We start from the raw sequence: 20,679 nt of genomic DNA, 5'->3' as shown, positions 1-20,679 counted from the left end.
ATTGAATGATTTAATCATAATTATGATGCTTGTCGATGTAATCAATAATCTTTTTCGCTTGTTTCCTGTTCATTGTCTTTTCGATTCCTGACAAGGAGCCATGATATGCTTTGTACTTTTGCAAATATTCCTTAATGTTTTTCTCTGAAAGCACCTTTGGGATGGTAGGCGATGATGACTTTTTTTCGTCTTTCTTTTTAGAAGCAATTTCTTGTTTTTCATCATTTTTGCTTGGGGTGAAGGCTTGAGGTTCTTCCTTAAATAAAGGATGATTGGATAGATCGTCATCCTTGGTATTTTGTCGCTTGCTTGCACCAGTATCCTTTGATTCCTTTTCTGTTGCACCCTTATTATTTTTGTCTGACGTCATTGACTTTGAAACTTGCTCTGTGTCTTTTTGAGTTGCGTCATTCTTCTTATCAGACTGATCTACCATTTTCTGTGGAGGTTCTTTAAACAGTGGATGTGAGGACAAGTTTTCATCAACATTGTTAGGCTTCTTATTTGATAAGTCTGCAGTTTCTTCTGTTGGTGGAGTATATGTTTGTGGTTCTTCCTTAAATAATGGATGATTGGATAGATCGTCATCCTTGGTATTTTGTCGCTTGCTTAGGATGTTTCCTTTTTGTGCCTTGCTCTTTCTTTTCTTTGGAATTTCTTTCTTAACTTTTCGTTTTGGCTTTTTTTTCAACTTGTTTGGTTTCTTTTTCACAATCTTTTTGAATTTCTTCTTCTTGATTGGTTTTTTCTTGGGTACATTTCTCTTCTTTTGTTTTCTTCTCAAAATATTCTTCTTCTTTGGAATTGGTTTTTTGGAGAGTTTCTTTTTTGGTTTTGTTTCGACCTTCTTTTTCTTCTTTGTGACAGGAGATGCTTCTTGAGATTTCTTTTCAGCTTGTTGTTGCTGCTGCTTGGAATCCTTATTATCTTTCACTTGGACCAGATTATCGTCATGAAATTTGTCATGTTCTACTTTTTCAGGTGCAACTTGTTCACTCTTTGATTTATCCTTCTTTGAATCGTCACCTTGAGAGGTAGTCTCTTCTTTTTGAGTAGTAGTGGTGGTGGTAGTACCTGTTGTTGTTGATGCATCAGGCGATGAGAGTGTTGTTGAGACAGTGGTGGCACTTGATGTGGTTGCACGAGTGTTATCGTTATTCTCTGTGGTAGAAGTGGTGGTAGTGGTGGCAACATTTTGAGTTGGTTTTTCTTCTTGGTTGACACTTTCTTGTTTGTTGCTGTTTGATTTGGATTCTTTCTTGATTGGCTGATTGAAGTCTTCAACAATTTTAGGAATGAATGGTTGTGGATCTTGTTTGAATAATGGATGATTTTTCAATTGTTCAATATCATTCTGATCCTTATTCTTCTTCTTGTTATTGACAGGAGCAACTTGCTTTATGAGTGGAGGAGTTGAAGTGGTGGATGACGGATCCTTACTTGCATTCATTGCCTTTGTGTTCTTCTTCTTCTTCTCATTTGAAATATCTTCTTCATCAATCATTTTCAAATACTTCTCAATAATGTCATCATGTTTGGATTTTGGTGCACTCAAATCAATAGCTTTTTCTTGAGCTTGTTTGATGATTTTTTCTTGTTCTTTTTCTTTTTTCACTTCTGGATTGAGAGGTTTTTTGAATGGTTTTTTGGGTTGTTTCACGACTCTTCTCTTGTGTGGAATATTAATGACAGGTTTCTTGGAGAGTTTCTTCTTTTTTTGAGACAACTTGTTTTTAGAGGAAGGTTTTGATTTCTTTACATGATCGGATGAGGAGATTTTCTTCGTCTTCTTTTTAATTCCTAACAATTCATCTAAATCAACTTCCTCTTCGTCACCACTTCGATTCTTCTTCTTGGTTGACTTATTTTTCACACTATCATCACCTAATTGGGAAGCATCTTGTGATTTCTTTTCTACTTTGGTTCCCATAATATTTGAACCTGTCTGAACTGTTGGTTGTTGAGAGGATGGATTATTCATTGCATTCGCTATTCTTGCTTGTTGTAAACTTAGCTTTCTTTTATAGATCACAATATAAAAGACCATCACAATGCTCAATAAAATCATAAATGTGACAAGAATTCTCTTGGTGGATCCACAACATGTTCCAAACACTGCAGACGCAATGGAATTGGACCTCTTTTTTCTAAAAGCATATTTATGTTTTGTATCATCAGCATCGCCATTATTGGAAGTAGATTCAAATTTTCTATGAATTGTGCCACCCATTGTAGATGATGATGTATTGAGATCCATCGGAATGGGTGTAAAATGATCAAATGTATGAGAATCCAAATTGTTGTTGTTATGAGAAAGAGTGGTTGCAGAAAATGATGATGATGGATAATTCATCAACAAGGGAGGAACTTGTGTTGATGAATAATTAGTGTTGGTGAAAATTGGGTCTTGTTCTTCTCCATCTTCATTCACAGTGTAGGATCGATGCGATCGTACCTGTAGATTAGGAGTTGTATTGGGCAATCGATAGGTAGGAGGAGATGAATGATCATTGTTCCCCTCTGTGAACATTTTTTAAAAGTGTTTGTTTGGAAATGACTCACATTTGCCTTCATTACAATGCGCTGAATTGGAGTGATGGCTGACACTCCCGAACTACAACAAATTGTACGTGTACCTAAATCATCAAAAGTGACGTAATCGTATGAAAGAGATCATGGTCAAAATTGTAAGCACTCATTGGTGGTGAATCGATATTCTCTCTCAACTCTCCCATCAGTCTCGGAATGAGTTGATGAAGCAAGAAATGCTTGTCTCCTCTAATTGTTTGTTTGAGGGAAGATTGAATTTGAGGACCAAGAATAAATAGGGCCATGACAAGACCACAATTGTATAAATCACTTTGATAAAGATGTTTTCGATAGGTCTCATCATTGACATTCGCAGGCAATTGGGTCATTTTGTGAGGACTTCTATATAATCTGTCTCCACAAAAGATGGATGGTTTCATGGATCGATCTGTGATAATAAGACTCATGTCAAAGTCAATAATTTTCAATTTCCCGTCATGTGAATCAATTAGGAAATTATCAGGTTTGATATCGTTGTGAACCAAATGACAGTCATGCATGGCTTTAACAATTTCGAACACTCTTTTTGCCATCATGACACCCTCATTGAGGGAATGACATAAAGTTTTTTCCAAATTTAAAGGTGAATTTGACTTTCTTGTGGCGATGGCTTTCCACTTGGATGTATGTGATGTTCTATTTTCAATCATGTAAAATTGAGGAATGTATTCAAATCCATATTTTGAATACATGAGTTGGAAACATTTAAATTCTCGCTCGACATCTCTTGAAAATTTCAAAATGTAAATAGAGGAAGAGGAGGAGATGGAATGATCCAATTCATGATCATTCGGATGAATATCTTGAATAGAAATTTCAAATAAATTGAATTCCAATTTTTTCAATATTTCAATATTCATGAATGAAACAACAACTGTTTGATCTTCTTCATCGGAATGATGTTTTTCATGATGATTTGGAACACTACAACATTTATGACTCAAATCATTCATCTGATTGGTTCTTCTTACAATTTGAATCAAAGGCATAAAGGTGGAAGGATCCGAATCAGATTTGTTGTTGCAACAACAACCTATCGCGAGTCCTGTAAATTTTTGTCCCTCACGAGGGAATGAATGAATGATGGGTGGCATCTTTTTGTTGAGTTTCATTCAAAACTTTACAATGAATGGAATGTCACAAGAAAGGCGTGGATTGGGACAGCCATTCTGCCAGGACTCCAATGAATGGTTGTTTTCTTTTCACTTAAAAACATACATGGTAGGATTTTTCTCAAGAAGCCATTCGAGAGATCTTACATTACAGCTCATTTATTTGCAATAATAACAATTTATTGCAATCCCATGACTAGTTTTAAAGCAAGAACGATGAACACAAATACCATTATTATGTGAATGAACACATGCATGATAGTACTGTATGGAAGCAACTGGGAGTGTTGTATACTCTCATGAGGTTGGAATTGAATATGTAATACTCTCATACTACTTGCCAATAATCCAGCAAATGGAATCCAGCTTGGTGGTACAAAGGGATATCGAGTTATATTGACACCACCTAACTGTTGTCTCTCTTCGATTTGGTAGTGTTCAGAAATCAATTTTGCTTTCTTGTGAAGAGATCTCACACTCGTGTTGGCATCAATGACAAATGATTTAAATGGTCCACCCTTATTGACAGACTTTACAGATTTTGGTGTCATCAAGTAAGGCACAAGACCTGACATTTCGAATAAGACATCACATAGAGGAAGTGCATTCTCAATCATTTCAAATATTTTCACAAGTTGATCATGATCAAAGTAAAGGAATAAACCCTCTGCAATGACAAGGACTGGAATTTCATTCTGTCCATCCTGTAACTGTTTTCTAATTTCTACAAGTTCTCGATAGGTAGACTTTTCCAGTATTGAACCTGACATTGTTCTATAGTGAAGATTTTGAGGTGCTGTTCTAATTACTTTCTCCCTCAACTCAATAACATTTTTCAAATCGACATCAATCCAGTAAACGCCATCATTGACTCTGTCGAATAATCTTTCATAGCGAGAACAAAGTCCACAACCCAGATTGACCACCATCATGATCTTGTTTGATTTTCTTCTTCGATGAACAATGTCGAGCACTTTTCGATCGAATACAAGAGTTCTTCCCACAATATTTGCTCTTGTCATTCCATCAGTGGATGTTCGTTGTTGCCATTCATGAGGAAGTTTTGAAAGAATGTCCAAAGCTACACGATCAAAAATAACTCCATCATCATGTTGTGATTCCAAACCTCTTGCAACGAATGGGATGAACAAGGTTTGTTCTAATGGAGTTAAAGATTCAATCAAGGTCACCATCCATTCATTGTTGTCACAAAGAGCAGGATCAATACAAGTTGAGAGTTGAGTGATTTGTGAGTTCAATGTTGTTGCGGTTGCACATTCAACTTCTTTCAAGAGAATGATTGCCTTTGAGACTTCTTTAAGGTATTGAGAAGTGAGATTGTGATGAACACCTTCGAGTGTGATCTTTCTGATTGAACTTGCAGCAAACTTGTCCCAATTATGAATTGTCTTTTCAGTCACAAGCTTGTCATGCTGACCTCTAAACACAGTAATTGGGCACTCGACTTGATACTTTCCAAACATGTCATCCTCAAAGCTGTGGTACAACAATAAGAAATCGAATTGATTTCTAAAAGTAGGAATTTGAAGTAAATCTCTAATCTTTGATGCCTTTTGTTCCACATCGTTTATATTTGCAGTAATCGTTGGGAATAACTCATAATCCGTGATTGCATAGATAATTGTTTCATCGCCATTTTCTTTCCATCTCTTATAGGCATTGGAGTGCAAAGCATTATTTGGAGTATTGGCACTCACAATCAGATGCATTGGTTTGGTATTGAAATTGGATTGAATAAATCGTGTGAACTCCAAAGCCACCAACGCTCCCATACTGTGACCATACACTGTCACTTGTTGTTCGAATTTGAAGAGTCTTTCAACTTGTGCCCACAATTCAAAGAAATGTAAAGTCCAGTCTGATTTGTTCTTTGAAAAGTTCAAATGAACGACATAAATGGAGTGATTAGTGACCATCGTTGATAACTCTTTCAAATCTTCTGTTGAACTACCTAATGCTGGGAAGCAAATTAAAACCTTCTTTTCTACATGATCTTGAATGCATTCAAGTAATTCTTCATTGTGCACAATTGTGTTGGAAAGCTCATTGTTTCTATTGTTGTTATTGTTGTCACTCGGATTTTGAGAGCTACTTCCTGATACCTGAGAATTGTGAGAATTGGCAATAATATCCATCAAAGTAGAGGTTGAGACACCAGAGAGTAATGTCGAAACAGTAACATTCATGTTAAATTCACGAGATAACCAATTTCTAATTTCAACAGCCATCAATGAATCCAAACCAAAGTCCACCAATGGTTTGTCCAATAAAAGATCATTAGCAGAGATACCAAAAACTTTAGCAATTGCTTCTTTCAATTTGTTACCAATGCAATCATCTGTAGAATTGTTCAATGTGGAAGAATTATTCATTGGTCGAGTTGAGTCAGTTGACTTTTTGTTCGATCTTGCAATATGAGGTTGAAGAGTATCTTCAGGAATGTCAAATCCAAAGAATGTCAATGCTGGTGGTAAAAGTGATTGTTTGGCAATTAAATCTTCGACATGATCGAGTAAATCACTAATATGCATTGCTCCAACCCAAAAGTATTCATCCACTTCAGCCTTTGTTGCCCATCCTGCACCAGTGATTAAACTCAAACCAATGGATTGAGCAGCAAGTCCACAGTTTCTTCTATATTTACACAAAGTTTCTAAAAACAAATTTCCACTGTTGTAATTACTTTGAGCAAAAGCACCAACAAGAGAGCTGAAAGAACTAAGCATTAAGAACACAGACAAATTGCATTCAAGATCCATGGTGCATTTGTGAAGATTAAAAGCTCCAATAATCTTTGGCTTTGCAGCAGCTTCATAATTAGAACGAGTCATTTTGTTTGCTGCACAATCTGCCAACACCATAGCAGCATGAACAACGGCTGTGATTGGACATTTCTGATGAATCTCTTTAAGAGTTCCATATAACACGTTAGAATCACAAATATCTGTGACATGAACGGAAATTGAAGCGTTTGGATGATTCAACAGCATTCTATCCAACACATATTGTTCGTCTGTCTTTGGTTGTCTTCGAGCAAGTAAGGCAATGTGTTTAACTCCCATCTTTGAAATCAACCATTCACACATGGCCAAACCAATTCCACCAAGTCCTCCAGTAATCACCCAATGACCTTGATAGGGCGATGGAGTTGTTGTTTTGTGAGTGATGGTGTTTGTATCCACAACTGAATAGTAATGAATAAATCTTCCATTATCACTATAAACAATTTCATCGTCAGAGTATTGTGGAGAGAGAATGTCATTGGCTACATCTCGTGCTACTAAGGATTCTGATCTCTCTTCAGTGACAATGTCAATAACCTTCAATTTGTTCTTAAACATTTCAGTATAAATAGAACGCAAACATCCAACGATTGGCGATTGTGAAATATTGATATGGTTCTCAAATGCAAAAGCTCCAGAGGTCAAAGCTACTAATTTAGTTCCTGTTGCGTTGAATTTCAAGTTCTTACAAATTGAGTATAATCCATCCACACAATCAGAAACTTCTTTGAAGGAAAAGTTGTTTTCCTTACTTGCCAAACCGAGTGGCCACCCAAAAATGATTCCTGAAATAAAAGGTACTTGATGAAAGATTTGATGGAAATGTTCCAAGTTGGTTGGATCAATCTCGAAGGATTGCATCTTTGGATCATGAGTAAATGATGCATCAACTCTTGCACTCACTTGAATGACATTTACTCCATTCAAAGAAAGGGAATGAGCAAGGGAATCCTCTAACTTTGATTTTGAAGTAAAGAAGAGCCAATTCCTCTTGATTGAAACATCCTTTTGAGCTACCATATAATTTACAGAGTGAATGGACATACAAACACTGTTTTTGAAACCACAGTCCGATAATGCTTGTTTCCATTCATCACGAGAAAGGAGAGCTGATTCACCTCGATACGAATCTTTAAAATACCACCATCCCTTTAAGGTACCAACAAAGTAGTGTAAAAATTGAGCTCTATTTGGATCACTTTCAACAAGGAATAATTGCCCATAAGAAACAAGCAAGCTATTCACAAGAGACAAGACACAACTTAAATCCTTAGTAGCGTGAACAACATTAGCAGCAATAACGATATCAAAGGATTCCTTTTCAATGGAAGGAGGAAGTGCTTTTTCAATGTTCAATACCATGAAATCCATAAAGTATTGATACTCGGCAAACTTTTCTTTTGCTTTCATCAAGAATAAGGTCGAAATATCTGAAAAGACATACTTCACATCTAAAAAGTCTCTGAGAGAGTGTAAAATTGGTAAGATTTGTTTGGTGGTGCCTCCCAATCCAGCTCCCAATTCCAAAATTCTAAGAGTCATCTTTTGACTGCTACTTTTGTGTGTCAAAATACTTTTAACAATAAAATCAAAGAATGGCTTGGTTTGGTGTGAAACTTCATCATAATAATCATTGAGAGCCTTTTCCTTTCTTGAGAAAAGAACTGTTACAGGATCAATCTCACCTGTTAATTGTTGCTTCATATGAATCAAACTGTTTTCGATCAAATCAATGAGATTCAAATACAAATCCTTTCTTGAGAAATTATTCAACTCTCTCAACAATTCCTTCTTGTCTGAAATTGGGTCAATAATCGTGAAGGTGTTAAAAACATGATCTCTTTTCACCATTCCGAAATTTTCAGCAAATTGTATTGTGAGTGATGCCAATTTCTTCAAATGATCTTCCTTGATCAAAGAATGTAAAATTTGAATATCAATTCGTGATTCTTCACCACACATTTCTCTAAATACTGAGAGACAATACTGAACACAGATTCTGATGGCTAGCTTATTCATTGCATCATGTTCTTTGGAATACTCATCCAGATCGTTAAACATTGATATGAACTCATGGATACTTTCTAATGATGGTAATTGGCATGGAATCATGACAGGAGATGCAACAAAGTGCGAGGCAACCATAGATGTCTCTGAAAGTGTTTTCGATCGCTTCTCAAGTGGAGCAGCCTTAAATCCTTGAAAGGAAATGAATGGCTCATTTCCCATACCTAAAACTTGTAAATCACAAGTGATCATGTCCTCTTTTTCTCGTTGGGAATCCCTTGCAGAATAGGCAGTTGCATAGACCATGTGATACTTTTTGTCTTTCGGTTGTTTTTGAGGATAAATAAAAATACAATCCGTTGAAACAGGCAAGTACGTGGTATCGTCAGGCATGGAACAAATTAAAAGTTGGAAGCATGCATCTAACAAGGCGGGATGCCATACATTGTATGATGCAGTTGTATAGGTCTCGGAGAGAATAGATGGTTCTGAGACTTGAGCCATATAGGAGGTACATGTCTCATCTTTTTCAACCTGAGAGAATACATCCAATCCTTGAAAATGTGGTCCATAATTCAAACCTAACTTGGACAGTCGAGGGTAGAGATTTTCCTTATGCGTCGTCTTTGTTTTTGCATCCAATTTGGTTCGGAAGGTTTCAAAAAGTTTTAAAGCCTTTTCTTCATGTTCTGTCTTGGGAACAAGAACAGGTGGAAGTTGTTGGATGTGCTTGATGATGAATGATCCATAGGAATGCAATACCCAATCACATGGCAACTTTTCATTGAGTTGATTTGGATTCTTTGAAATTTCAGAGAATGGAATGGAATGAAGATCAATCTTTCTTCGACTGAATACACGGAATTGATTCGATTGAGTATTGATATGAACCTGAAGAGTTCTCACTTCCTTCAAAATCATTGGAGAAATGACTTTGAAATCTTTCAGGCAGAGTTCAACAGAAGTGCTTGAATTCAATTCAAAGTGATTCATAATAGCAGAAGCAACAACTTCAATAAAACCTGCAAATGGGAAAAACACTTCGTTCTGAACTCGATGATCCTGAATATATTGTTGCTCTTGCTTTGAGAATATGTCAATGATTTGTTCATAGACAATGTCTGTATACGATTCGATTGGATTGTGTTTTCTTGAACCTAATAAAGGATGAGAAATACCCAACTTTGGAGGACACATTCTCCATCTCAAGGATTCATACGATTCGGACCAACATGATTGCAATTGGAAAGGATACTTTGGAAGAGAATCGATCAATTCACAAGAGTGAAACTTGTTAATATTCCTCCAATTCATGTCATAACCATGAACATAAAGAGAAGCTAACAATTGCTTGATGCAAACCTCTTCATCTTTCTTTCTCATTAAGGTTGGAAGCACAATAGTAGTGTCATTGGATCCACGTACTTTGCTTGCAATGTCTTTGATGTATCCGCTTAGCACTGGATGAGGAGAAATTTCAATCACATATTTCATCGTCTTGTATCTTTCAAAGATGTCTTCCATGGTTTGTGAAAACTTGACACTTTCTCTCACATTTTGCCACCAATATTGTGAAGTACTCATGTCTTGAAGGGATACCTTGGTACCATAAACAGTGGAAAAGAGAGCTTGAATATGATCATTGGATTTGGTTCCTCTTTCCTTGAGTTGCATCTTTTTGTCAAGAATTTCTAACAATTCATTCTTAATTTCATCCATTTGGCTTGTGTGAAATGCAGCTTCATTTCTCAAAAAGATGCAATTTATACGAATGGTGGAGTCTGTCTCGAAATATTTAGTCATCTCTTGTTGAAGTTGTTTCAACGTTTGTTCATCTCCACCAACGACCACTGAGTGGTCACTGTTAATAGAGGCAATTTCAACTGAATTATTAAAACCGAGAATCTCTAAAGTAGTCATGGTTTTCTCCAATCCTAAATTAATTGCCATCATTTTACCTGACTTGGAATACTTTTCCTTCAAAATGTCCTTACATTTGTGTTGTAATCGAGCACGATGATAAATCAAATAAATAGCTTCCTCAAAAGTAATGGATCCATACACATACGCAGCTGCAACTTCACCTACTGAATGTCCAACAACGACTTTTGGATGAATAGAATTTTGTTTCAACACTTCATAAAGTGCAATTTGAAGTGCGAAAATGCAAGGTTGAGCAACATGGGTTGAATAAATAAGAGAATCCTTCTCAGTCTTATTACCTAATTCATCCATGATGGACCAATTCTCTCCAGCTTGTTGATACTTTTTCAACTCTTGATCCACTCTCAGTACAGTCTCTCTAAACACTGGGCATGACTCGAGTAGTTGTCGACCCATCATGTACCACTGTGGACCTTGACCAGAAAATACAAGACAAATTTCTGAACGGCCATCGCGTTTGTTTGTTTTTCCTGTTTGACATTGGTCACTATTCTCAAACTTTTCAGAGAGTTTTGACAAACTGTCAATGAGAGAATCTTTGTGATCAAAAATTACGGCAGCTCTAAATTCGCTGAAATGGCTCTTTCGTTCACAATAATGATACAAGAGTTGATCCAAACTTGTTTGAGAATTGTCTTGAAGGAATTTAGAGAGGTTAGAAGCCATCTTCTTTAGCGAGTATTCACTCTTTGCAGCCAATGGAAGAATTCTTTGTTTGTGAGAGAGAAGGTCCACAAGGGATTCTTCTCCTAACGTTCGGTTGTCCTTCTTCTGGTCAGAACTTTGCAAAATAGCATGAGCGTTGGTACCACCCATTCCAAACGAGTTGATACCAATAATGATTGGATTTGAATGGTCGTTGTTGGGAAGTTGTTCGACTTGTCTCACCACTCGCAAATGCTTTTGGTCGAATTGAATTTCTGGATTCAAGTCTTGGCAATGAATGGTTGGAACCAAAGTTTGATTCTTCATCATCAAGAGAGCCTTGATAATACTTGCAATTCCGCTCACTGCTTCTGTGTGGCCAATATTACTCTTCACGGATCCGATTGGTAATTTGTCTAGTCCATGTTGTTTTCTTGCCTTTCCAAAGAAATGATTTAAAACATTACATTCAATAGGATCTCCTACTTTAGTTCCAGTCTATAAGTACAACATGTATATATTCATCATCAATATTTAATATTAATATTCAAAAGGATGATTAAAGAATAACACGCATGAATTTGGATTTTTCAAAACACTTCACTGTCTTTGTATATATCCACGTACCTGATGAGCCTCCACATAGGAGACTTGATGTGGTTCAATACCATTGTTCTTATACACGCTTTGCAGCAATTCGAGTTGACCCTCAAAGGAAGGTATTGTAATTCCTGATTTACCATCTCCATCATGATTCACTCCAGTACCAACAATGAGTCCATGAATTCTGTCATTGGATGAAAGAGCCTCTGAAAATCTCTTCAAAATAAGAACACCTACTCCCTCACTCTTTCCATAGCCATCGGCCCTAGAAGAGAAGGTCTTACATCTTCCATCTTTTGCAGCAGCACCAATGAGTTTCTGAGCAACAAATTCATGAGGAATGAAATTCAAATTGACTCCAGCAACAATGGCCATCTCACATTCTCCTCTCTTCAAACTTTCTGCTGCACAATTCAAAGCCACTAAGGAACCCGAACACATGGTATCCAAAGTCAAGGATGGACCTCTCAAATCAAAGTGATAGGAAATTCTTGCCGAGTTATTGGCAGGTGATGTATTAATCAAAGTATAGGAATTATAGTCTTGAATGTCATGCCATCCTCTCATGGTCAAATAATCCTGATTCATGACACTGCAAAAAACACCAGTCTTGCTGCCTTTAATCTCATTCCATGGAATACCTGCATCTTCAAAGGCATGATAAACTTGTTGAAGCAACAAACGATGTTGAGGATCCATGGAACAAGCTTCCTTTTTTGAAATTTCGAAAAATTCAAAATCAAATTCATCCAATGGTTTCTCAAGAAAGTGACCAGCAGTGTATGCATGAGATTTGAATTTGGAGGATGAAATTCTGTTCGATGGATAGTGTGGAGTACAAGTTTCAGATGCACTCAACAAAAGATTCCAAAAAGAACCAACATTGTGTGCATGTCCAGGAAAGAGACATGACATGCCAATGACTGCGAGTTTATGATTGTTCATGTTGCATGCAACATCAGATGAGGAATTGTGAATGAAAGAATTGCAACATTTAGTGTGATCCATGTTGAGGTGATTGCGACTCATATTAGATGGGTTCATGGTTGTTGGGAGATAAAAGAGAATATTGGCACTAGTTCAATGATGATGTTTTTTTCTAATTGAAATTTGTGTTATCCGGCTTGAGAACAGTATTTTCATATAACTTGGGATCCTTGTCACCTGTCACTTTCAAAATGTGTTCAGTGAACTAGTCAAGTTCTCTGTATGAAACTTTTGCTACTATTCCCCTCGCGGACACGGTGACCAAGTTCTTCCGTTTTAACACAAAACAAGTTCAGTTGAATACTTCCAAATAGTCAGTGATGATGAATGTTGGATGTTGTTTCATTGGCATGAACTTCCCAAAATTTTCCACACCCGGCAAAACTCAAGATTAACCTTTTACTTTTAAAAAAATTGTATTCACTGTTGTCTCTCCTTGTTGATCAACAACAACATGATGCAATATCTCGTCTATGTTTGTCTTTTACTTTTCGTTGGATTCTCATTGTACGTGACCTATCTCTTTGCCCACATGTATGTCATTGGAAGATATCCGAGAAATCTCTTCACCCATCCCATTTACAAGCAACACTCAGAGACATGCAATGCAAGCAATAACAATGAGGACAATTATACCTCTTCAAAATTCTCTTCTAATCATGATCATGCGAAACAGAAACCACCCAAATTCAACAAGAATCCATTCAAGAAGGAAAAACTTGCCACTCATTACGATGCCATCATCATTGGAAGTGGTATTTCAGGTCTCAGTTGTGGATCAGTCTTGTCAAAAGCTGGAAAGAAAGTTCTCATTCTTGAACAACACAAAATTGCAGGAGGATGTCTTCATACTTTCCATTTAAGAGCTGAAGAGAATTCTGAAAAGTTTCAATTTTGTGCTGGTTTGCATTACTTGGGAAAATTAAAAGGAGCAGAAGCTGCATTGATGGATGCTTTGTGTGAGAAACATATTGAAATGATGTCTTTGGATTCGAATTTTGATCGAGTCACTGTCATGGATACCTCCACCAATGAAACTCTTTTGGATTTGGAAATTCCTGAAGGTGTTGAAAATTACTCCAAGAAATTGAAGGAAACTTTTCCCAATGAGGTAGATGCCATTGACAAGTACATGAATATCTTACAAAATGGTTTCGAAATTGTTCCGGTAGTTCTATTGAAATCTCTTCCATTCTTCTTTTCCACCTGTTTGAAATATTTACTAGCTCCAATTTTTATGAAAACAGTTCACACCAGTGTGGCTCAACTTGTCTCTTCTCTCACTTCCAATAAGGTTCTCCAAGCAGTATGGTGCTACTTGTGTGTGGATTATGTATCGAGTCCAAAACACACTCCTGTCTATGAACATTTATCAGTGAAGAGAATGTTTCTGAATGGAGCACAGATACCTGTGAAAGGTGCTGATGACATTGTTGAGAGTTTAATGAAAGTAATTCGAAAAGGAGGAGGTGATATTTTCACCAATGCTCAAGTCAAGTCACTCTATTTGAAGGATGGACGAGTTCAAGGTGTTGAAATGGTAAAAGATCAATTGCTCATCAAGGCACCCATTGTCATTTCAACTGTTGGTGCTTTCAATACGTTTCAAAATTTAGTTCCACCCATTGCAAGATCGTCGTTTGGTTATTCGAATATGAATTACAAACCTTCATTCTCAAGTCAGGTGGTATTTATTGGATTCAATAAGAGCTTTGATGAATTGGGAATTAAGTTTCAAAACTCATTTATTGTTACAAATCCAGATATTGATGGACAATTTGATCGATTCATGAACAGCAATGGAGTCTTGGATCCCAAGAATGGAATTGACCATCCTGTGATTATTGCAAATTTTAGACCTGTAGGAAACAAGGTTTCAGCCATTCTTCTTACCTTTTCCAAGTACGAATGGTTTTCTGATTGGGAGCATCAAAGAGTGACGAATCGCAGTGTCGATTATGAAGATTTGAAACAAAGTCTTGCAAATAGAGCAGTTGAATTGTTCTATGAAAAATTCCCACATCTACATGAGAGCCAATGTGTTCTCAACTCGTGTTCTCCTGCCACTTTCAATCATTATTTGGGGTGTAATTTTGGAGAGTGGAGTGGTTGGAAGAGAATTGTAGGCGATGACTCGTTGATATTTAAATGGGGAAGACCCAAAACGAACATTCCAGGATTGTACTTGGCAGGTCAGGATATCTTTGCAGGAGGTGTTCAAGGTTCTCTAATGACATGTTTAATCACCTGTGGTTCCATATTGCATCGAAATTTGTTTGGTGATCTTTATGAATATTATTATGTTTTGCAAAAAAAACCTTATGTAACCAATTAAATAGTGAGCGTAAAAATTTTAATTAATTTTTCACTACAACTTGTCAGGTAGGGTTTTCAATTCTACCCTTCGATTCTTGCACTTAAGAGAGAGTACTTGATTATCAAAAGAGCGAAAATGTAAAAATTTGATCAAATAGTGTGTGTTTTTACTTTTGGAATCTATCAATCTTTCGATGATAGAAAGGGTCGTTCAATTGAATATAGGTGGATAGGTATAACAATCCAACAATCACAAAAGAGAGAAACAATAAGGAAAGTAAGTACAGACATTCCTGTATGCACACGAGTAATATAAGCATAAATTCCTTGCTTCGTGGTCACTACGATATCTAGCACTTGATCTCCATTAATATCAACCAGCTGAATAGGAGCAATAGAGGGGTGAGGAAGTTCAATAATCTGTTGAATATTTCCAAAGAGATCAATAACAGTGAGTCTCTTCTCACCAACTGCAAGAATGAATGAATGTGTTTCGAACTTTCTGAGTGGGAAGGCGACAATTTCAGGGAAGAATGATTCAGTCTCGGCTCCAGACTCAACCAAAACTCGTTCTCTTCTGAAAGAAGATGGAGACATCACTTGCCATTTCACTCTAAATTTAGGTTCTCCATTGGGACTGTTTTTACGATCGAATGTAATGGCTGTTACTAATCCTGTAGACGTTAAATAGATCAAATCTCTTGCTCTGAACTGTGGCTTTTGTTCTGTAGAATAATGCTCAACGAGAGCTGGTGTGACAACATCCATTTGTTCATCCTCATAATCATCATCATCGTCAAAGCTTTGCTTTTCTTGTTGCTCATTCGACATGAGGAAAGGGATTGAAAATTGTTCAGCAAATGAGGTTGGATGTAGTTTACATACGGACTTTCTGAACAAGGTGTCATATGGATTTGGTGCGCCACTTTCAATCTTTGCCTTGCAGATTTGTGCTTCAGCAGCATCGATCATACCATCAAAGTTGATATCTTGATAAACAGTATTTTCCTTCAAAGGAGAAAACTGAGTTAATGTTCTACCAGTGTACAAGTGAATAACTTGAATACCCTTTGAAAGATGAGCCACCAACACATTTGGTATTTTCTCAAATCTTTTCATTAGTTCAATATTCTTTTTCAATTTCTCATTTGTGTCTTTCACTTTTGTTGTAATTTGCTGTACAGCAGTCTTCAATTTTTCAGTTAATTCTCCATAATCATGTTTTTCCTCTCTCTCCTTAATTTTAGATACTTTAGCCTTTTTAGTAGGTTGGAAATTATCTAAAATTGCTGACGTGTCATAAGGATGTCTGAATACATGAGGTAAATGATGCATAATCTTTTTCTTGTATTCTCTCCATATTACTTCTCCAGAATCGCTTAAATGTTGTTGAGCGTTCAATTTGAAAGAATGTTGCTCATAAAATTCATTGTCATCCCAATTCTTGTGGTTTGATTGGTGTTTCCATCGAATTTGACCCGTTGCTCCATCAAAGCAATAATAGGAAAATTGTGTGGCTGTTTCTTCAGCTTTTCTCTTATCATTTTCAAACATCTCTTGAGGTTTCCGGAAACCAACAATAACCATTCCTTCATCGTTTTCATGAACTCTCCAAGGATATAATGCAACCAAAACTTCAAAAGGTTTGAAATCATTTCGAAGATCTTCAATTTCCACATCTGTTAGTTTCATATCCGAAACCACCTGTTGTAAAAGATCAGACTCCCACTTCAAATTTAAATCATGATCCAAACATAATACTTTCCAATTTGAAAGAACAGCCACAACTCTTTTTGTTCCTCTTTGTCCCTTCTTTTTCTTTACCTTGATATGACCATGCCCCAGACCAATTATCGAATGATGAACCGTTCCTTTGTTTTTATCCCTTTCATTGACATCGAATGATTTCTTTTAAAGTTGTAAAATTTTAAAATTAATTACAACCGTGAGGGCATTCCGAATATGAAATTTAAAAACTAAGATAATCTCTATCAATACATACTTCCTCAGTAATTGGATTAAATAAATCTTGATGTACTAATAGCGATGAAGAAATTGTCTTGAGAGAAACGATATAAATTTTTCCATTCTCACTGCTCGTGATCAAATCTTTATATCCATCACCATCAATATCTGTAACAATCGGTTTTGGTCTAAATATGAGATCATATTAATTATCGAGGGATGTACATCGGAAAATGTAAATGATTTAACCAAACAACCCATGATGATCAGTACTTACAATAAGTCTGCTTGCCCTGTTTTCACCAGTAGTGGTTGTTGATTTGAAGTTTGTGCAAAGAAAAAAGCCTTTTCAAAAGTAATGCTTCCTTCTTGATTCAAGGCTATCACAAGAAGCAAGCACACCAAGGCAAACATGGCAAAATCTCTCTTTCTCATTTTTTTTCGAGTTCTCTCTTGCTGCAGTGTTGTTGATGATGTGAATTCGACCGACACACGTGTGTGTGTGCTTGGTCATGTCCGAGAAAAAGCATTAAATTGCACCAAGATGATGACGATAAAGACAATCCCCTTAAGGATGTTTGCACGGACATGATACTTAAACGATGTGTGCTGGGTGGTTTGAAGAGGTGTGATTGAATCATCAACACAGAGGGACAACAAGGATGACCATTCATTCTCATCATCATTATCACTGTGTGAAAGCAATCATTCAAAGTCAATCAAAAAACACACTCTCTCAGCTGGTTTTATTATTATTCATATAAATGTATATTTTCACGTTTTTAAATCACAGACTGTGTAACTCTCATCATGATCATCATTGATTTAGAATTCATAGGACTTTGGCTTGTGAGCACCAGTGGATGAGTTCAACTTGGCAATAATTTCTTCTTGACTCAAAAGGTCAACATCAGAAGCTTGAACATCGACGTGAATGGCAAACTTTTGAGTGACTGCAGTCTTGTTAGCAGCAACCTTTGATCTCTTCATGGCATTGCATTGAGGACCAGTCCAAGCAACCAAAATATATTTGGTTCTTCTAGAGTCATCATCAACAGCAACAGCACGGAAAATACCAAACTTGACATCAGTTGGACCAAAGTTACTCAAGAATTCACTCCAATCTCCATTACCTTCAGCATCTTTGACAATTTCAGTCTTTTCTGGGATGAAAGTGAACCACTTGATGCTGTCAGACTTTAAACTTTCCCATGCGTTTTCAACTTCTTGTGCGATGGATGCCATTGGTGTGGTGTTGTTGTTGTGGTGTGTTGTTGATTTTTTTGAGTTTGGGTTTTTTCGTGTGAGTAGTGATGGGGTGGTGGTGTGAAATTTGAGTGACAGGTGTTGGTGAAAATCCTGCACCAACGTCATGTGGCGCCTTCAAATTAAATGACGAGAAGTTTGTAACGTGTTCCGAAATTGTATGTTTATTGATTGATGGATAGGTACTTGAGTGACAGGCACTTCAAGTGACAGTGTGATGAGTGTGGTATGATGATGACAACCAAACGCCATTATAATGGTTTGACCTTTCCCAGCTCGACTCACATCAATGATGACACTCACACCAATGAATGTCATTGAAAAGTTTCTTCAGTGATTCTCACCAAGTAAAATGTACAAATCGTCATGATGATTAGTATTTACTTGATGATTAGTAAGGATAAAACAATACAAAACAACCAATGGCATCTTCACCCATTTGTAAGGGATTAAAAATTGTTTGTAAATAACCTCTTTTGAAAAGAGGAGATGACACCAGATCTGATGATGTTGATGATTTCAAAGAGAGATTTGTGTTGTTGTTGTGAAGAGGAGGAAGAGGAGATACATTTCTCATTTCCACCCTACTCAAATTTAAATTCTCTAAAATTGCTATTCGTTGTTTCCAAAATTCACCATGTGAATGCTCAATAATTGGAGCCTTATTAGGATGATCGATGGAAGGAGTATCAATACCAATTAAAAGTAAATTTGGAAATTCATTTGCCAGAAAATGAGAAGCTTCTTTGGAAAGATGACAAAAATCATTGGTCCATTCAACATCATTGGTTGGATGATGTTTTCTAGTTTTCAAAATGATTCGAAAGATTTCTTCTTTTGGAATTTGAATGTGTTGAAAAACATTTTCAATCAATTCTTTTGAAATAGTCAATGAGTCATTCAATAAATGTTCTAACATGACAATTATACAATCACCATTGTATTGAATGGTATGAAACTTTTCAATAATTGGAGATTTTTCAAAATGTTTTGGTTGATCGGCATGAGTTCCTGCATGACTATTGGATAGAATAATATTTCTTGTTACAATACACACTCCATTGCTTGATGAAGAAACATCACATGATTCATTAATTAAACTTGATGTTTGGTCTGTCTTGTTGCAACATGAATCAATTTTTAACTCTTTCAATAATTCTTCTTTAGAAATAAATTGAGCATAAGGAGTGTAATCATGATAGGGAAAGGAAGCATATTTTGCAGTCGGAGAAACAGAAAGATCAATCCCTTGTGAGGGATGAATCAAGTTTGTTGAGTGGAGTTTGAGAGCATTCTCTAATTTAAATGTAAGAATTGGACATGGAGTGGTGGTGGTGGTGGTGATGATGAATGTGGTGCGATGATCGGGTGGATCTCTTCTTTCCGACATTTTGAATTTTTTGATTGAAAAAATGTTGAAAAACCTTTGCACCCGAACTTGGCTCATCCATCATCCACAAAAGCCTTTCGCAAACTCTCTTGTTTTTATATTTAAAAATAATATAAATCCATCACTTTGCCAGAAATTAGAGTACACACAACACCGATTCTTTTTGAAAAAGTTTTTCGGCAAAGAAAACAATTCATCATCATCTCCGAATGACAATGATAAACAATCGGAATTTTTGAAAGAACGAGAAAAATTAGCAACGCATTTAAAGATAGAAAGAGAACAAATCTATGATGAAATTAATAGATATTCTCCTTTGAAAGAAATTAAATCTGTTTTGAAGCATAAAGGAAAGCTTTTTATTAGCATGTCAGGACAATTAATAGCTCCAGAAAAAAGTATTTTGTTTCCTTCGCCTGATGTCTCTCTGGGAGATGGAAAAAGCAAAGTAGTCATTAGAAATTTAAAGGGTGAACAAGTTGATCTCTTGAAGATGATAAGAAGTTGCAGAGCTACATTATTGTTTGTAAACTTTACCGAATATGGATCTAACATGACAAAAGAATGGAGAGAAGCGTATGATGAATTTCAAAAACGTTATGATGAACAATCAGGAGCATCCTCTGTTCTAAAAACACAATGCATTGATTTTAGCATTAGCGAAAACTATGTAATTGCATGGCTTGAATCAGTGGTCATGAATAATCTCAAATCAAAGATTCCACCTGAAATGCACGACAAGACATTGGTAACATTCCTAAAAAGTAATAATGAAACATACAAATTCAAGGACATGATACAAATCACAAACAGCAAAACATGCTATGTTTTTGTCATTGATCAACAATGTAGGATTAGGTGGAAAGCTGTTGGTGTTCCAGAAGGAAAAGAGAAAGAGTTTATGATTTTAGCAATTCAACAACTTGTTTCTCAAACGGAGCGAATCAAATAAAGAGAGTTTATTCATGTCTCTTGCTGATCAATATACAACGACCTGAGAAGCAAATAAGATCAAAATTGAATCAACAAAGCTTTGTTGAGATAAATATGA

General features: G+C 36.3%; 8 protein-coding genes across 8 annotated transcripts; 2 read left to right on the top strand and 6 right to left on the bottom strand.

Annotated features, from left to right (window-relative positions):
• Positions 1 to 10: 10 nt before the first annotated feature.
• FDP41_005499 (uncharacterized protein) lies at positions 11 to 2,530 on the bottom strand (the record flags this gene model as incomplete). The annotated part of the gene is made up of 1 exon (XM_044709029.1): positions 11 to 2,530. One exon carries the CDS (start codon positions 2,528 to 2,530, stop codon positions 11 to 13), a length of 2,520 nt encoding a protein of 839 aa, XP_044560218.1.
• A 106-nt stretch (positions 2,531 to 2,636) lies between these two features.
• Positions 2,637 to 3,683, bottom strand: FDP41_005498 (uncharacterized protein; the record flags this gene model as incomplete). The annotated part of the gene is made up of 1 exon (XM_044709028.1): positions 2,637 to 3,683. One exon carries the CDS (start codon positions 3,681 to 3,683, stop codon positions 2,637 to 2,639), a length of 1,047 nt encoding a protein of 348 aa, XP_044560217.1.
• A 197-nt stretch (positions 3,684 to 3,880) lies between these two features.
• Positions 3,881 to 12,733, bottom strand: FDP41_005497 (uncharacterized protein; the record flags this gene model as incomplete). The annotated part of the gene is made up of 2 exons (XM_044709027.1): positions 3,881 to 11,599; positions 11,729 to 12,733. The coding sequence occupies 2 exons, from the start codon at positions 12,731 to 12,733 to the stop codon at positions 3,881 to 3,883; spliced, it is 8,724 nt and encodes a 2,907-aa protein (XP_044560216.1).
• Positions 12,734 to 13,145: 412 nt separating this feature from the next.
• FDP41_005496 (uncharacterized protein) lies at positions 13,146 to 15,026 on the top strand (the record flags this gene model as incomplete). Its single annotated transcript, XM_044709026.1, has 1 exon — positions 13,146 to 15,026. One exon carries the CDS (start codon positions 13,146 to 13,148, stop codon positions 15,024 to 15,026), a length of 1,881 nt encoding a protein of 626 aa, XP_044560215.1.
• Positions 15,027 to 15,190: 164 nt separating this feature from the next.
• Positions 15,191 to 17,407, bottom strand: FDP41_005495 (uncharacterized protein; the record flags this gene model as incomplete). The annotated part of the gene is made up of 3 exons (XM_044709025.1): positions 15,191 to 16,915; positions 17,010 to 17,160; positions 17,250 to 17,407. The coding sequence occupies 3 exons, from the start codon at positions 17,405 to 17,407 to the stop codon at positions 15,191 to 15,193; spliced, it is 2,034 nt and encodes a 677-aa protein (XP_044560214.1).
• A 390-nt stretch (positions 17,408 to 17,797) lies between these two features.
• On the bottom strand, positions 17,798 to 18,217 carry FDP41_005494 (uncharacterized protein; the record flags this gene model as incomplete). Its single annotated transcript, XM_044709024.1, has 1 exon — positions 17,798 to 18,217. One exon carries the CDS (start codon positions 18,215 to 18,217, stop codon positions 17,798 to 17,800), a length of 420 nt encoding a protein of 139 aa, XP_044560213.1.
• A 412-nt stretch (positions 18,218 to 18,629) lies between these two features.
• On the bottom strand, positions 18,630 to 19,628 carry FDP41_005493 (uncharacterized protein; the record flags this gene model as incomplete). Its single annotated transcript, XM_044709023.1, has 1 exon — positions 18,630 to 19,628. One exon carries the CDS (start codon positions 19,626 to 19,628, stop codon positions 18,630 to 18,632), a length of 999 nt encoding a protein of 332 aa, XP_044560212.1.
• Positions 19,629 to 19,650: 22 nt separating this feature from the next.
• Positions 19,651 to 20,580, top strand: FDP41_005492 (uncharacterized protein; the record flags this gene model as incomplete). Its single annotated transcript, XM_044709022.1, has 1 exon — positions 19,651 to 20,580. The coding sequence occupies one exon, from the start codon at positions 19,651 to 19,653 to the stop codon at positions 20,578 to 20,580; it is 930 nt and encodes a 309-aa protein (XP_044560211.1).
• Positions 20,581 to 20,679: the final 99 nt, after the last annotated feature.

Source organism: Naegleria fowleri, assembly GCF_008403515.1.
Source record: "Naegleria fowleri strain ATCC 30894 chromosome Unknown tig44, whole genome shotgun sequence".
NCBI classification, from domain to species: domain Eukaryota; phylum Heterolobosea; class Eutetramitea; order Acrasida; family Naegleriidae; genus Naegleria; species Naegleria fowleri.
Note: the sequence above shows the minus strand (reverse complement) of the source record. Positions and strands in the feature narration are given on the sequence as shown.